The 18,712-nt window shown below is 30.9% G+C and overlaps 2 protein-coding genes and 1 non-coding gene across 5 annotated transcripts; 2 read left to right on the top strand and 1 right to left on the bottom strand.

Moving 5' to 3' along the window:
* Positions 1-665: 665 nt before the first annotated feature.
* On the bottom strand, positions 666-3,261 carry LOC114369575 (methyl-CpG-binding domain-containing protein 4-like). Of its 3 annotated transcripts, XM_028326812.1 has the most exons (3): positions 3,161-3,212; positions 2,962-3,010; positions 666-1,428 (listed from the first exon to the last, which is right to left on the bottom strand). In XM_028326812.1, exons 2-3 carry the CDS (start codon positions 2,980-2,982, stop codon positions 940-942), a joined length of 510 nt encoding a protein of 169 aa, XP_028182613.1. In that variant the 5' UTR covers positions 2,983-3,010; positions 3,161-3,212; the 3' UTR covers positions 666-939. The 3 variants fall into 3 exon arrangements, with proteins under 3 accessions (XP_028182613.1, XP_028182611.1, XP_028182612.1); XM_028326810.1 differs by lacking the exon at positions 2,962-3,010 and having other exon boundaries at positions 3,161-3,261; XM_028326811.1 differs by lacking the exons at positions 2,962-3,010; positions 3,161-3,212 and adding an exon at positions 2,017-2,933.
* Positions 3,262-5,014: 1,753 nt separating this feature from the next.
* On the top strand, positions 5,015-5,096 carry TRNAS-UGA. The gene has a single exon. It is a non-coding gene; the product is annotated as a tRNA-Ser (tRNA).
* An 8,582-nt stretch (positions 5,097-13,678) lies between these two features.
* LOC114369245 lies at positions 13,679-18,004 on the top strand. The gene is made up of 4 exons (XM_028326435.1): positions 13,679-14,712; positions 16,986-17,193; positions 17,306-17,435; positions 17,518-18,004. Exons 1-4 carry the CDS (start codon positions 13,895-13,897, stop codon positions 17,781-17,783), a joined length of 1,422 nt encoding a protein of 473 aa, XP_028182236.1. The 5' UTR covers positions 13,679-13,894; the 3' UTR covers positions 17,784-18,004.
* The last annotated feature ends 708 nt before the right edge of the window (positions 18,005-18,712 follow it).

Genomic DNA, 18,712 nt, shown 5'->3' with positions numbered 1-18,712 from the left:
TTTTAGTAGTGAACATTTTTTACGTTTTCATTGTTAGCATTAATAGAAGTTGCATATAAGTTAACAATTAACAATAATGATTATAGTTATCTGCCAATTTTATTTATTTTATTTTATTTTTCATCTTCACGGTTGAATTCAAAGTAGGTGAAGACAATATCGTTCTCAAGTAATCAGTCTTGATCATTTGATGGTAAATCATATACCAATTGATACAATTAAACAATAACAGTTTTGTTTGGAAAAGATATTGCAAATAATTTTCTTTAAATTTAATCATTCCTTATTTAGCTTCAATGAATGAGTTAGATTTTTTTGTGATAAGCTCTAGTTATGCCATAGGTTGTAAAACAAGTTTTATCATCCTACAGATTTGTGCTACACGCTAATTGAATCAACCTCCAACAAAATCCATCTCATAATCATTTCCCAGGTCTAAATATTATGTTTGCATATAAAGGAAGGTTTGCTGAAGTGAAAAAAATCTTAACTGCTTCATGAAATAAATGGGAAGATTTTAGAGTATTTAGCTATTCCCCTCACAATGAGAACCCTAGATCACAAGGAAAGGTCACACGAAGAAAACGAAGGTTAATAAATAAAAAAGAACAGGAAAAAAGTAAACAAAAGACAAAGAAGCCTGGTGCGAGACAAGGCAATAAGGGTGCATCGAAAAACAGTGATATCTTTTTGGGTGTTCCGTTTACGTTTGAATTTTGAACCACACAAACCGCAGTAAATATCTGTTTAGGTGCGTGAATTGCGATTACATTTAAACATGGTAATAACATATTTAAATATAATACAAAAACATGAGAACAAAATTTGTTTTGATGCCGCCATGTTTGGTTTTACCGCAAAAACAGTCTCTGAAGTAACATCCAAAAAACCAACCAGAATGACTATCTTTCACAGCATGCAAACTAGAGATGATATTTCTCAAACCTCATCTTTGGCTATCTTAACTTTCTTGTTAGCAGAATCCTTCTGCTCAACAACCTCAGGGATGGTGTCTTGCATTATCTTTGGGGAAGAAAAATCAAAATCTGAAGCAGACACACCTTTGAATTCTGGATTATCTTTTAGAAACGCAGCAATCTCATTGCGGGTTCTCAGTTTTTTGCCTGCAGGTGTGATGTAGTAAGCGTCCAATTTGGAGTAATCTTTTCTAAGCACCAAGCTCCTCTTAAAACCTTGTGGAGTCTTTGGGAGGTTAGGCTTGTCAATCACCCATGTCCGAGAGGAATCATATTTAATATCACCAGGTTCATCACAGGAACTATTAGCCTTTCTGCTGCAAAGAAAAGGTTCCTCAGCAACTTTACTTCTAATCTCTTCAAACTCTTCCTGTGTATCAATCTCTCTCCATTTCAAGCAATTTTTGCACTGAGCAGCATATATATCAACTGAACCCTGACTTAGTGTTCTCTGTCACAATAATTTGGCAGCAGTTTAGAAAGCAGCACACATTTAATTCTTTGATTAAACCCAATAACAATCAACTATTCCAGACTTCAGAAATATGTAAACTTTCATTACAATTTTCAATCTTTTAAGTCTGCCTATGTGTGTGTGTGTGTGTAGTGAATCTATTAGTTTCCTTCCTTTTAACAGATAGCAACCACTTCACATTTAACAGCAGCAAAACAATTTAAACATCAAGCATTCATTGGTAATGCAAATTCTAGTGTATCCAAGTTTATCAAGCAAATATTAATTCCTAACTAAACCCTCCGGTCTGTTGCACAAGCCAACCTCAACAAGCTTCATGCCTTTCAGACTCAATGCTTGAGGGTTGTGAACTGTACGGCCAAACAATTTGATCTCAACAGGCGCTTAGGGAAGCCTCGCCCCATTTGGTCAATACAACTGGCCGATGATCCCCAGGTCAGGTCACCACACGGGGAATAACTTGAGGAACATGAGCAACATAACCACTATCTTATCACCTAAATGGACTGCTAAAATCATGGGCTCAAGAGATTCAAGCCCAATGAAGGAAGTTCTACAACTCACCAGTGCTTTTTGACAAAAGGCATGGATGGGAATGACAATGCCAAGGGACACACCATCTTCTGACATGTCAGATACACGAGAACCACCACAAATAAGCACAACAGCAGAGCAGCAGCACACCACCTTCTAAAATGTCACACAGGACGACTGCCACTACCATATCAGGAATTCACTAGAGAACATTAGTATTGTACCCTCTGGTCATCGTTGGGCTGAGCCCAATGATAAATTGGAGACCCTTCTACTTTTTAGCTTCTACGTGCTATCACACTTGAGGCTGGGGGCTATGTACCCTCTAGTCATTATTGGGCAGAGCCCAATATACCGAACCCAATAACTTGCCTATCAGGTTGGATGTCAACTAACCGACCCGACCCACTATACAAGATACACCGCCTTGCACCATCATCACCCTACTTATACCCAGATATCAAAGGGATTAAGCTTAATCATAGCTTATCTCTGAGATTGACGAAGATAAGATATGATTAGATTCTACATTTTGAAATTAGTATATAATCCATGCTAGGTCTAGGGGGGCAAGGGAGATTACACACTTTGATTCTCTGGGTAGGCAACCTCTAACCCTAGCCGAGGAAGCCCATCTTGGAACAAGTACAAATAGGTGTGGTACCCCTGTCACACCCAGGTTAGCACATTAGAGTGTTAGACTAAAACTCACCGAGGTTTCTAGAGTCCCATCACACCTCTCGCGCATTTGAACACCTAACTATTCTACAATTACCAACAAACCCAATCAACACAGCACATTAACATTTTTTCAATTTCCTTGGGACAAGTCAATTGTGATTTTTTTTTCATAGACACTAATTACAGAATCAAACACAACACTACATGTATAAGGGATCCGAACCTTCCTCGCTCAACCAACACGCACTGGCAAATCAAAAAACAACTTAACCATGGCAAAGTAAAAAAGGATACCCATTGCACGACAGACAACATAATACGATTAACCTGCAATACAATTGACCTAGAAACAAGCAATCATTTTCGGTGAATCCATGAAAACTGAAGAGAAATGAATCAAAAGCAGGGGATCTCGTACACGGAAAACCCTAACTGCAAAATTATTGAAAACAGAAAAGAAAAAGAGGAATTGGGTTCGGAAAAGAGACTATACCTTAGAAGAGGACGGTGTTTTTGAGATTTCTTGACCGCCCTTCATATTATTCACATAAGTTACTTCCCTTTTCTCTCTACCATATTTCACCATCCATACCTTCTGAATATATATATATATATATATATATATATTAAGGGTAAGTATAGTTAGACTAAATTACATTTTTTGTCTTTTATATTTTAATTTTTGTTTAGATGAATCATTTATGTTTTAGAAATTTTAATCTAGTTTTTTCATGTTTTTAAAATAGTCAAAATAATTTTTTAAAAATAATGGTTTATTTATTTATTTTGGGATGTAATTTTGAACTTATTTTTAGATTAATTCGAGACTGGAAAATATTTTATTAGATATATTTACATAAAAATTATAGTACTAATTGATGTTTAAATAAAAATAATAATAAAGATAGTTAAATTGTGTGAAAATTGAATTCATCGAGCAACCGAAAAAAAATTAATGTTAAAGTTTGATTTTTTTTATTAGTACATTAGTTGATTATTTGTACATCTTGTTTAATCATAAAAACTAAAAAAATATTTTTTTTATATAAGTAAATCAAAATGCAACGAGCAAAAGTAAAAAAAAATGTTAAATTGTAATAACTAAAAAAATATTTAAACTTGCAAAAAAAATGTCAGACATAATTCGAAGAATTTGTTTAAAACATAATATGCTTATATTTTTGTTTAAAAATTATTTGCAAACAGGATCAAACATTAGAATAATATAATCATTTACTTTTTAAAATAGTATTTTAGAAAGTTGTATTTTATATATTTAAAAAAGAGAGAAATAATTATATATTGAAAATATAAAAAAATTACACAATGTATTAGTTGGGATGGAGCTATACTATTTCTTTTGAGGTGTCAAATTTGAAAATTAAAATTAAATTATAATCTTAAAATTAATATATTAAATTTAATCAATAAATAAATAATTTATAATAATTAATCACATATTATGAAAATTACATTTATATAAAAGATATTCAATTTTTAAAATCAATATATATATATAACTCTGTATTTTAAGATGTATAATATGTATTATGAATATAATATTTTTCATAAGTATTAATTAATAATTATTTTTTATTATATTATGTATTGTTATAAATTATGAATAAATAATTATTCAATTATAGAATACTAATAAAATAAACTATACGATATTCAAATTCTAAATATTTGATTTTAATTATTGTAATTAAAAATATTTTTTGCTTACTATAACCTCGTGATTGTTTTTATGGTTATCATTATTATTTGAATTATTATAAAAGTGAAACGTAAATCAAGATATGCCCACAATTTCAAAACAGTTATGAATTTTTAACATAAAATTATATTCTTTTAATTTTATTATTTTTCATTAAGTCATTCTCTTTGTATTATTCCCCTCATAAATTTATATTAATATTGACTATCTTTTTTTGACAGGAAGATTAGTATTGACTATCAATTAATTTTAACATTGCAAATAAATTAATATGAACTCAAACATACAGAAATAAATAAACTATAGCCTAAAAAAAAATTAATGGGCTAGACCCAGTTCAAAAAAAACCTAATGCAGATTGAAAGGAAATAAAGGGGTTTTGTTGCTTGTGCTGTGCAATATTATGAAAATCTAATTTACTCACACTTTGGATGGAAAAGTTTGTGGCATGACCAAAAAAAAATCTAGAATTACTTACTTTTAAGATATTAAGATAAGATAATGGAGATAAATGGAGTTATCTAAAAAAAAAAGATAAGATGATGGAGTTGTCGTAAATATGAAAAACCAGGATCATGTATAACAGTTTTTATTAAATATATTAAAGTAACTAGATTGTAACAATCAGTCGATATGTCCGAGTGGTTAAGGAGACAGACTTGAAATCTGTTGGGCTTCGCCCGCGCAGGTTCGAACCCTGCTGTCGACGCAGCTTTTTTGTTGTGTATTGCGTTAATCGTTTGGATTGAGTTTTGAAAATGGTTACATATTCCAAGCAAATGCGCATTCTATATTCAGTATTAATCCTTTGTGTGCTTAAGCATTCAGAAAGTAAACTTCAACACACTGCTTGGAAGGTTCAAAAAGGTCCCTCCCCTCCCTTTTTCCCGTTAATTCCAATAATGGGAGATTAATCCTTTCCATTGGGTGCACTGATCTATATATCTAAATCCCTTCGATCTAACGCCGATGACATTGATGCCGACGACACGTGCTGCTTGTCGCGGATCTAGGTTTTTCCTGAATGGAAGTGTTTTTGGTACAATTGATTTTGAGGCTTAGTTCCCATTTTAGATCTCACTTCGGATCTGCACACACTGGTCAAAGAAGGAGATCAAAAAAGGAAAGTAGGAAAAAAAACGACGTTGCCGGAAATAAAATGGTTTCTAATTATTAGCAAAGAAGGAGAGTGTTGTAAAACTTCTAATTATTAGCTTTCTAATTAATGGTTTTATGACCTAAAGAGCATTTTGCACTCCACACACTTAAGTCAAATTCCATACACAAATAAAATACAATTAGAGAAGGATCAGATTTATTAGGATTTTTCTTGTGCATAAAATATATCTAATTCTTAACCGGCTTAATTTATTAAAAAAATTTATAAATTAATAAAAGAGAGTAAAATTATATATTTTTTAAAAGTGAAAGATGAAATATCTCAATTAGAAAATAAAAAGATTAAATATTTTAAAAAATAAGTGTAAATTATAATATATTATTCAACCTAATGAAAACTAAAGTATATTATATATATATATATATATAAATCAAGCTTTTAAAAATAATAGCACCTCTATTGGAAGAATGTAGAAGCAGTTAGAAATTTCACTTTTAAGATTTTTCTCCACCTTGCCTAGAAAAGAACATGTAGAGATTTCTAGTAGTCAATTGGATTGTATCGCCATTTACTTGCCTATAAAAGATCACCATCATGTAACATTTTGAGTATGAGTGAAATGAATTTTAGTTTGTGAAATTCAAGTCTCTTCTTGCCTTGTGTGTAAGTGAGTTTGTAGAATTTATTTACTCTCATTTTATCTTCAGCTGCGCAAGTGAGTGTGTTTCTGAGTTTAATTTTGTGTCCAAGTATCAACATTACTTAGGGAGTAGGGACACGTTTTTACACTAGTAGTGTCGAGTATCAGGTTTCTGCATCAATGACCCTCTTTAACGACATGGAAATCAAACATAGATATATCATATGTAGAACCATCTTCATACAACAGAAATTCTGGACATGATTCAGACAGGTTTAGCTAAGCTCGTGAATTCTATCATCAACTTTGGGTGCTCAATTATCCTTCTTTGGGTTGCAGCACGAGAAAATGTGACAATTTGAGTCGTTGGCAAGGTATTCCCTTTCAGAACAGTCTCTGGGGTGATGAATAATGAATTCTATCTGTCCAATTAATTGAATGTAGTACATTCATATTAATGTTTATCTGTGCATTCCTTGAGGAGTTGATATAATGATATAGGAACTTGTTTTAAAAATTTGGAACTGCCACTTCAAAAGTTTGCATTCAATATTAATATATTGTTGTATGTAGGCGGTACCTATTGACTATTGAGCCATACTCTAATAATGCATTTTTATATATCCTATACAGAGTTGGCTAAAACTGATAAATTAAAGGATGCATGCATTATTAATTATGTGAAATATCCGTGTATAGTATTAAGATTTTATTTATGGAATGCAGACGTGTGTTAAACTGGATTATCTGAGTCCTTTGACTTCTGTTAAGAGACCCTTTTTCTTTGCAAAACCGTTCTGAAAACTAACTTGGTTGTTTCAAGGAACCGAAGAGAAGTGTCAACTAACTCATTTAATTTCATGTTTCCTGATATATATCTATATATATATATATATATATATATATATATATATATATATATATATATATATATATAAGTGACCACATTCTAAATGGATCATGTTGTCACCTAGAACATCAGAAGCACAGGTCCTTGTCTAAAAAACTGTACGTTTCCTTAATTGGATCTAATTAGAGGAAGGGGAAAGATGAACCAGAGTATTGAAATTTGATGGAGAAAGCAGAATTTAAATACTTTTCGACAATTTTTTGGAGTCACTAGATTACTAGATTAATTATTTAATTACAGACCTGAATTTTGTTACAAACGTTTGATATGAATAAATAGTCTATATCGTAAATTGTCAAATGACGGTGACCTTCTTATACCAAATCCATGTATTTGATATTTGACACACAAAAGTGTGGTGCAGTTTGCGAATTGTGATGCATCAAGCCCTCAAGGTCAAATGATCATATGCACACGCGAAGTCTTAGCCTCTCTTACTGGTTTGTCTGAAAGTTTTTAAAACAATTAAATTGATGTTATCTATAAACATTTAAAATAATGCTAGACCAAGCAATGTCGGACATGTAGCTTTTTAATACCCCAAAAAATACAACGTGTGGATACCATTTGTCTATATTTTACAAAATCATTGTTACACTATTATGCAAGCCCGGGCCTAGACTAGCTCAAATTTTGAAGAGGCCACTCTTCATGCCTTCCTCTTTCACACTTGTTATTATCGTGCTTCTTTTCCTACAGAAAGTGACTATACGTGATGATTAGTTTTACATTATTATATGGCAAACATATATATTCCTGCGCCAGTGTGACTGTTGTGCATTAAGCGTGTAGGGTACATTTTGAAACAGACCTTCCTGTTTTACTATGTTATTTTTTATTCCTTATATTTAGGGATACAGGTCTAATTGTTGAGCTAGAAAATCTATTTGAATCTACTATTGCTTTTACATATGACATGTTCGACTATAAGGATAAGTTGAAATCCCAACAAAATTAGAAAATTAAACATTACATAGTGAAAATAAAATTTATAAATCTAAATATTAAGATTTTGAGTTAAAATATAATATAAAGTTCATTTTTATCTGGATATTAATTATGTCTCTCTCTATAAAATTATGCACAATTTATTGGTATAATTTTTTTTATGTAATTTAAGATTATTTGTTGATGATATTAATTATACCAATGAAATTATTTAATTCCACTTTTACTTTCGATAAGGTAGACAACTCCAACCACTTCTATTCTATTTTTCTCCATGTCTCTTTATTTTTCATCACATTATTTCTCACAAAATTTCTTCTTATATTTTCACTTCTATCCTCACTTTTTTATTTTTGGTGAACCTATAGTATCCCTTGACCGAGAGCGCACACAGACCAAGAATCAAATTGAACCCGAACAAGATTATTTATCAACTATGTCACATTATATTAGTTTCTCATTTAGTCATTTATTCTATTCCTCCACTTCTTTGGTCTAAAAATCAATTTTTGGAAATTGTTTTATAAATCAATTTTTTGAAAAAACGAAAACATATAAAATGCGGAATCTAATTAAAATCAATTTTGTTCAATAAAATCGTAAGTAAATCCATATGGGTAAAAGGTCCACATTTGTTTCACTGATACCAAATAAAATTTGTCAGAAACATTTTCAGGTCACAACAAGGTCATTCAAGTTTACAAAAGAACTCAAGTTAAACAATAGAATGAAATGAAGTAAAATAACATGTTCAGAACATCATGCAATTAAAACAGAAACACATGCCCCCAATGTCACATCCTATCAAAGCATTGTGCCATGACGTTCAGTAGCACGAGGTTCCTTAAAGCAACCTACCTAGTCATCTGCTCCCATAAACACAATGTTCAAGATCATCATAGAATTCAAGCATAAACAACACACGAAAAGTGAGTCATCACATTCCTCCACGAATAGAGATAAACGAAAGCATACATGTATGACATAAATATAAGAATAATATAATTATTACAACAATATAGGTATAACAAGGTTCAACTTTGACATAACTCGCATCATTTCAACACTCATCACGTAACATCACTTGTCCTAAAATTTAATCACAAATCACATTCTATGCCTTCATGATTAATCACATTTCAAGACAACACATTTCAAATATAATACCGCATCTCACACTTACATAATTCATTACACACCATCACATAACAAGTCATAATGATCACTACACAGGTGTTATGCAATAAATATATTAAGACTCAATCTTATATGCAATATGGTATCATGTCAGTAAAAAACTTCGTGAGACGCCTAGGAATACATGACAAGACGGACCACACACTGAAATTCAGGTTACTCTTACTAGGTGAAATCATAGGGAGACCAATTAAGGTCACTACATTTTGCGAGAATGTTCCAACCATATGGGATCAACATAGGTTTAAAGGAGCACTCAAACTAAGTGTATTTACCCCCAAAGCCTAGACTCCGAAAAGTTCGTTAGGGTCTCTCCCTCCTAATTCAGGTCCAACCCAAAAAACATTTTAATACAGACTCATCTACGAACTATACAAAACACACGACTTCTCAATTGTTCTCAAAATAATTTTAACTCATTGTGCCTCAAAGTGATTAAACTCATTGGGTTCTCACAGTAGATTTCATCAAAATACTCATCACGCATTAAAGAGTTTTACAATTGTGTGATTGTACAATTCAGAGCTCACAACTCATTGCGTACAATATCTCAATATGCATGTATCTTACAATTCAACATATACTTAATTTATCACATACACACAATCTCAATCATAATGTTATTATTTCAATATAACAATTTATCACGTCTCATGAATCATATATACTTCACACAATAATAATATTTGCATGACACAATATATATATATATATATATATATATATATATATATATATATATATATATAAAATCAAACTATATTATTTTCAATTAAAAAGAATTTCTACAACAATTAAATTAAAATTGTATCAAAAGAAATTATTACTAAGCATTAACTTTATAACTTTCTTTAATTTATTATTTTTATTATTACAATGTATATAATAATTTGTATAAAATAAGCAACTAAAGAAAAGATTATTTAGAGTACAATTCACGTTCATTAATAAAGTACAATTGATATGTCTGGTGTCAAATATCAAAAGTGCGCTGGTACAGAAAATAAAAATTTGTGTACGATTTCGGTTTGATATGAAAGTTTATTTTAATATAGCATTACACTACCTTTTTTAATCTACCACAATATGCTAAACAAACACAAAGGGATTTTTTCTTTTGATCATATATTCTTTATCATAGTATGCTAGATTCAAATATAAACTCATAATGCAAATTAACTAGTAAAGACATCATACTAATCATTCAGTTTCATCAGCGTACGCTAATTAGAAAAAAAATCCAATTTTTAGGATTCACACTCAACACAAGAACATATCAATTTTATAGCAATTTTGCATCAGGACATCAATTGGTGTGTCAAACATATATAATTCGTAGTTATAATTATAAAGATAGAATTAAAATTGCAAAAATATCCCAAAACGCATCCCAATTGAATAACTCATCTCTTACCTCCCTCTAAGTGGACTCATGTGTATAGTCTAGCAACGATAACAGCATCTCTGGCCATTCCCTAAGATTCTTTAAGTTTTTGGTTGCTCTATTAGGGTTTTCAAGTGTTAGAGAGAAGAAAAAGTGATTGAAGCCTTAATTTCACTGTCTATGTGCAAGAGGCATTTTTATCTCTACAAATATTATTTTGTAAATCACAACATTGGGAATGTGCAAAAATGAGCTCCGAGTGTGGTGTCCAAATTCCAAGGCGCTTCAATAATTAACGAGTTTGGAATCATTATTTTACTGGAACAAGTTTGAGTGTATGTGAAAAAAATAGAGGATTTTGGGAGAGGAAAAAGGGAAAACGTATTTAAAAGAAAAAGAGAGCGTAAAAATATCGTAGATATAAAACTTGACGTAATATGTCTTTATTTATAACTAGAGTACTTTTGACTTATTATTTATTCTATTTTTCTTTATTTTATTATTTTGTAAAAAAGAAACTTTATTTTACTCTTTCATTAAATAAATAACCAATTAAAAGTATCTCTTTTATTTTCTAAAATATCATTTTATTCGATTTATTTTCTAATACTATAAAATACTTATTTTAATCAACAAAAATTCTTTTCTCCTATTTATTTAATTTCTAAAAATTATTAATTTTTAAATAAATTTTTTTTATTTTACGAAAAAATGAGGTGTTACAATTTTCATTTCTCATCATGATTTTAAATTGCATTTATATTTTTTATTATAATAAGTCAAAAAAAAATTACATTACTAACAATCGCAGAAAAATGTGACCGATTTAATTTGGAATTGCAATTGTTATGCAACATCACAGTAAGTCAAAATTCATGTTATCTTTAATTAAAAAAAAAAAAGCAAATCACATTAAATTTGTAAGTAACTACGTAATCTAAATAATAATTTTATTTTAATGATTATATTTAAATATTATCATTTTTCAAATAATAAAGAGTTATCACTTATACTCTCTTAAAAAATTACAAATTATTATTCTAAAAGTACAAAAATTACAGATATAAAAACAAAAAATATAAAAATATTAATGTTGATACTGCTTAGAATCAAATATATTGATGATGAACACCAAAGCTATCTCACTTAACTAGAGTGTTGAGTTATTGGAAATTCCCCAATACCTATTTTTACATATAAAAAAACAATAATTCATTAATGATCATATAATCATTAAAAAAACCACTTACATTTATTTTTCAATTTCGACTTTTTATAAAAAAATATTTATTTATTTATTTATTATTCTCATCCCTTACCATAATTAATTAAGAGTTTCACTAAAATAGCTGCATAAATGCCCAAACACGATGTCACTATAGGAAATAAAGCTAAATTATCCTCTCTTTTTTTCTTTCTAAAATGGTGGAACCTAAGAGCAGTATATAAAGGTGCGTGGCCATTTTCCCTTGCAATATTCCACCTTTATTTTCGCTTTACAAGGTGTTTGGATCCATTCCAACCTTCCTAAGTTGATGAAATGAGGTCCCCATTTTCCAACTCAAATTGGATGGGATTGTGATTTTTATCACACACAAGAGAAGTTCTCACGTCTCAGCCTCACTCAGTCAACAGTCATAATAACTCTTTTTTAGTCTTAAGAGATTAATTTGGTAAAGTGATAATGGTAGGTTAGGTTCATGGGAGATGGGTACGCCGGGTTTCCTGGGACGTGGAGTTCCAAATAAGAATCATCACACTTGCATGCTCAGGAGGACCTGGAGTCGTTGGCTAATTTAATTTATTGTCATTACCATTCATATTTTCTTTCTTCATTCGCTTAATTGGCTTACTTATGTGTCTTGGTCAAACAAGAAAAACAATAAACAATAACAAGGGCATACATGCCTTGTAACAATGATAGTATCATGATTATCAAACTCTCGAGTTAACTCGTTTTTATTTGTTTATAAGTTCACTTATCTTTTACGAGTTGACTCTTGAGTAAACTCTTTTTTAGTAAATTCTGATCAAACTTTATAAACTCTAAGTAAACTTTATAGACTCTCGATATCGAATCAACGAGTTAGCAAGTTAAAAAAATTAGATCAAAATGTAAGTCATTTTTTTTAATTTTTTTGTCTTTATAGCCTTCATCATACCTTGATTTAGTGTATTATTCTCAAATATAAAATTCTCACCTTTAATAATATCAAACATTTATTCTCTAATAACATCAAACTTTCGATCAGAATGATCTATCACTACTATGATCTCGGTAAGTTATTATCTGGTAGTAATGTATTATTACTAGATTTGGTTATTTAACTATTCTAAACATTATGATTTATTATTTTGTTTTATTATATTGTTAAAATATTTAATTAGTATGTTATTTATAAATATTTTGTTATTATTTTTATATGAAATAGACTTTTACGAATTTATGAGTTAAATCATAAATCAAATTTATGAAACTTTTACAAATTTAAGTAAACTGTTGAATTTAATAATCTTGACTAATATGAACTTTGCATAATTCACGTGTGCTTGCAAACACAGTGTATTCAATCGATTAATTTTTCTCTATTGAATATGATTTATAAAAACTACACCAGCAAGTTATACATGTGTTTAATAACCTTATTAGTGCCGGTAAAGACCATAAAAGACATTGGCCTTGTGTGTAGTGTCCACTAAACACCTAAAAGCAAACCAATCATCTTTTTCTTTTTTTATATTTTGGTAGCAGTTGGGAATGAGCGTGACAGTTGACACAAGCATCTCCCTTCCCTCTTTTTCCTTGTCTGTGCTATATTATGGTATCGTCCTCAAAATCTAAACAACTATTAACTATTCTATTTCCCTATAGGATTTCATTCGGAAATGCCAATTATGCCAAATGCTACCAACTCATTTCCTAGAAGCTCCCATCCCCTTTTCTACTCACTCTGAAGACAAAGCAAGCCTTCAACTAGTCCCTAATCTAATCCATCTCAATTTTTTTTTAAATATTATTGATATAAAATATTTATCAAATTTATTCATAATGAATTTTTAATGAAAATCTGACTCATCATTTTTAAAGAAATTCTCTTTTAATTGTTTTTATCCACAAAAACTCAAATTGATACCTTCCTTTCTGCCTTTTTTATATCACTCAAACTAGTAACTTATTTATTTAGTTACTTGATTTTCCTTCGAAGCCACTATTCTCCTTCTTAGTCTTTCTTCCACTCACAAAATCCATGCCTTCCCAAACGTAACACCAGAGTTAAAAACAACTCTGCAATTAAACTTCACATCTTATGATCTCCCCAAGGCAAGACCCTCTGTTGCCCCACACCCACTTCTCTACCATGTTCAAGCTCCTCAACAAGAACCTCCGCCGCCTCCTCCGCCGTCTCCGGTGGCCAATTCGCCGCCGCTCAAAGCCCAAAGTAGTAGTGATCAACAAGCTCGGAAAGAACGCCCCAAAAGCCCAAACCGAAGCAAGCACAAATTTTTCCGCCGCGGTTCATCCGAACGCGCAATTGGGTACTCCGAAACCCATTCGGGTCGCGACCTTCAACGCCGCCCTGTTCTCCATGGCACCGGCGCTCCCAAAACCCACGTTCGAGGACCAAAACGGCATCGCTTCGAAGAACCCCGAAAACCTGAATTCGCGATCCAGGTCGACGAAGGAGCGTCCCAGAAGCATACTGAAACAATCGCAGTCAGTGAAGAACAGAGTAAATGACAGCGACAACGTGACGAGGTTGGCGAAATCGAAGATGAGGGTTTCCATAAATTTACCAGACAACGAGATATCGCTGCTGCGAAGCCGACAATCGAGCTTCTCGGAACACGACAAGGCCTCCTCGTGGTGGGGAGGGGGTGGGGTCCACGTGAGCAACAGAACAGTTGTTGAGGTTCTGAAGGAAGTGGACGCTGATGTTTTGGGGCTGCAAGATGTGAAGGCGGAGGAAGAGAACGGGATGAAGCCATTGTCGGATTTGGCGGCGGCGCTGGGAATGAATTATGTGTTCGCGGAAAGCTGGGCACCCGAGTACGGCAACGCTGTCTTGTCCAAATGGCCCATCAAACGCTGGAACTCTCACAAAATCTTCGATCACACTGATTTCAGGTCAGTTTTTAACCACACTTTTCATAATGCTAAGTACACTATACACATTTATTTCTGTGCAGTTTGTTAGTTTGTCTTAACGTTGAATTTGGGTCAGTCATCAGTGGAATCGAATACGACTGAACAGCAAAATGAAACATGGTAGTTTTCGTTCTTCAGAGAAAACCAACCAATATTATTTTTTATTCTAATTTAATGCTTTCATTTTTTTTAATCTTTGAGATAGAAATAATTTATTATTTAATTTAATAATTACTTTATTATTTTGACTTTTTAAACAATGTAATAGAAATAAAGAAATTAGTCTATTAACTGATATATATGTTATTGTTTAATCACACACCATTATTATATGATTAATTTTATTTTAAGAAGAAAGACTTTCTATTTAGAAATTAAAACAGTTTAATCAATCTATTTTTTTTAATCATTTTGTCTTTTTTTTATTTGTTTTAAGACTATTAATTAATTATTTTAAAACTGTTAATAAATAATTAAATAAAAAATATTCTCATTATTGAAAAAATAAAATAATAATATTAAAAAAATGATTTTTTTAATGTGAAAGTAATATTTAAAAAAACAAGGGAATTATTTTTTAATTTTTTTTAAAAAAATGAATAAAAAACTAAATTTTTATTTTAAATTAAAAAAAGAGACCAAATAGAAGTCGGGTTTTCCCACTCCAACCTCCCTTGCAAACTCAAAATAAGTGTAATTTAGGAAATATTTTTTCATGTAGGTGAATTTTGAAAATAAGTAGAGAGGGAAAAAAAACCTCATCTCATCATATAATCATTAAATTCATTCATTTTTTTTACTTTTACAAAATAATTTTAAAAGTCATATGAACTTTTATTTTTTATTTGTTGATAATGAAAAGTTTGTTACATTAATAGAAATTAAACTCATTAAAATATTCTTCTTTCATTATACTACATTTTATCTGCTATTAAATATTTAAACATTTTATTACCAACAAAAAAATAAACATTTGTATAATTTAAAATCAAAATTTATATAGTTGACGGGGTTTTAAAATAATTGATTTCTACAGTTAATTTAAACCGTACATTTCCAGCAGTTTGACTCGCTTATAAAAATGCGATTACTTTACTATTATATATAAATACATTATACATGTAGCAGGTATTTTCCTTTCATTTTTTTATGTCGTAATGTACCACACGAAAACATTTTTTAAAAGAAAAAGAAATAAAGTTGTAGCTCCTTTTGGTTTACTGCTCTTGTATGCATTTCGTAGAAGCTTCTTCGTGCTTTTGTCATTGCAAAGAAAAATGAAAAAAAAATCACTTTTCTGCTCATAAAGTGACCAATTATTCCATAACTTTTCAACGAGAAAATCATTCTTGAACTAACACATGGGAAGTTTCGAAAAGCCACACAGAAGATTTTTCATTCACTAACTACGCGTCCAAACCAATGCTTAAGCAATGATCGACCTCCCACTTAGCTTTACGCAAAAAGTTTAGTGTTAACTTAACATCAATCTTCCTGAAACTGCTATTCACGTCTTTTATTCTTTCTTTCCTTGTTTTTTCTTCTATGTGCCAACGGCAATGATAGATGCACGGCATGCCAACTGTAATAGCTGTACGCAGCGAAGCAGGATTGATCCCCACCTACTCCTCAAGGATTCTATGTTGTCATAACTCATCAATGTTCCCTTTAGCTCATTTTATAATCAGAATCTTTTTAGAATTTTATAGATGCATAATTTAGTACTATTCATTAAAATATCCGAATGAAGGAACACCAATTTCACTGGCTTTAAATAAAATTTTCTTTAGCAGCCTTCAGCATTTTCTTCTTGTTTTATATAAAGTTTTAGATTCTCCAAGTACAAATATGGTGGTTTATTTCCTAGAATACTATAAGAACTCTTCTAAAATACAATTTTACTCTGTTTGTGTTTTTGAAAAACGAAACAATGCACTATTGGAGCATAAAATAATTGAAGTTTGGTGTCGAGTAAATTTGTCTTTTGCTATTGAGGTACAGTTTGTCTGGTCTCGAAGAATAGTCAGAATACTGTTCTCGCTCAAGTCAAGTTCATCATAATTATATTAAGAAATTTGTTACTTTCCTCCAAAGGCATATTTTCTTGCTAATGAGTAATTGATTATGGAAATAGTAGATGAAATCCAAACCGTGAAAGCAACCAAGACTTATGGGATGAGAGTTAGAGAATGACTAAACAACAAAAGATGAATATGACATGCCAAAAATTGTAATTAATTTCTTGGCCACAGGAATGTTCTGAAGGCCACTATCGACGTACCACTAGCAGGTGAACTTAACTTCTACTGCACCAACCTTGATCTTCTTGATGAGAATTGGCGAATGAAGCAGGTAAATGCAATAATCCAATCTAGTGATGAGCCTCACATCTTAGCTGGAGGACTTAATTCACTTGATGAATCGGATTACTCCCAAGAAAGATGGACAGATATTGTGAAGGTATGTGTCAGTACAGTGTAGGACCTCAATTATTTGTTGCCTTTTGGTCTTACTCTAAAAAATAACAAAAATAGAAATCACATTTTTTAACTGGGTTCATTTGGGTCCCCAGTACTATGAAGAGATGGGAAAGCCAACACCAAAGGTTGAAGTGATGAAATATCTCAAGAGTAAAGACTACACTGATGCTAAGGACTATGCAGGGGAATGCGAGTCAGTTGTCATGATTGCCAAGGGCCAAAGTACAAACTCAATTTTTAACCTCTTAATGGTTATTAATTTTTAATACTATGATATCTTAAAATTGTAAGTATCATTATGCAGGTGTCCAGGGAACATGTAAGTATGGAACTCGGGTAGATTACATATTATCATCATCAAATTCTCCATACAAGTTTGTTCCCGGTTCCTATTTAGTCCTTTCTTCCAAAGGGACATCAGATCATCACATAGTGAAAGTTGATGTGGTGATGGCAAATAACAATCCTGAAGAAAATAATGTGACAAAGAATCCTCAACAACGAAGACAGAGATTTGTAAGAATAACACATTCCAATCCGTCAAAAGGTGTCTGGAAACCATACAATTGACTTGAGACATAAAATGAGTTCCCTTGGTTTAGATTAGTATGATGATAATATTTTGGAAATGGAGCATTTTGTTTTGTTCCTGCTTCGTCATCTTACCTTCTGTATACAGCTTTCTTCAAATAGATTTAGAAGAATATGACAAAAAAAAGAGTGATGTGATCATGTATGGAAATTTTTTCATAAAAAATAATTCTATAGATTTTGGTCAGGAATTTTAAAAATCTACGAAGTGATTGCTTGCTTGTCATTCCTTGACAATGTTCGTAAAATTCAGGATTATGAGACCCTGTTTTGAATTGAAAGTAAAATTAGTTCATTTTACTTCTAGGTACGGAGAAGCACTGTTTGATTCGAAGAAAAAAAATATTCTTTTAATTTTTAATTATAAAAATAACTTTTTTTTTTACTTTATTTGTTATTTTTTTAAAATTGTATAAGAAATAGTGAAAGGGAGGACATGTTACAAGGGAAGCATCAAACAGGTTTTATAAATATCCAAGAATGTTATGGTGTATGTGTATATGTGAAAGGGTGGAATATATTTGAGCCACCATTTGTAATATTACCATGATTCCAGATCGTTAAACTTGATCTTGAGAATTTAAAGGCATTCATGCGGATAGGGAGGGGAACAACTATTCTATCACTACTCCTAAATCTACAACTAAAAGAGATAAAAAATAACCTTTTTTATTCTTCATTCCTTTTAATAGAGGGATACAATATCTTTATAACAAGCATATTTAAATAAATTCCTAACAAACTCTATTGTAGAACCTCTAGATGAGATATTATTTGTATTTATCTATTATTATTAAAAAAACAAATAAAGAACATTAATACTAATAATGAACCTAAAAAGGTATAACACTATTAATATTCTTCTGGGCCTCAGAATAATATATCATTCGTAGCACAATCCTCATTTT

This window comes from Glycine soja, chromosome 10 (genome assembly GCF_004193775.1).
Source record: "Glycine soja cultivar W05 chromosome 10, ASM419377v2, whole genome shotgun sequence".
NCBI classification, from domain to species: Eukaryota; Viridiplantae; Streptophyta; class Magnoliopsida; order Fabales; family Fabaceae; genus Glycine; species Glycine soja.
This window is presented reverse-complemented; position numbering and strand designations above follow the sequence as displayed.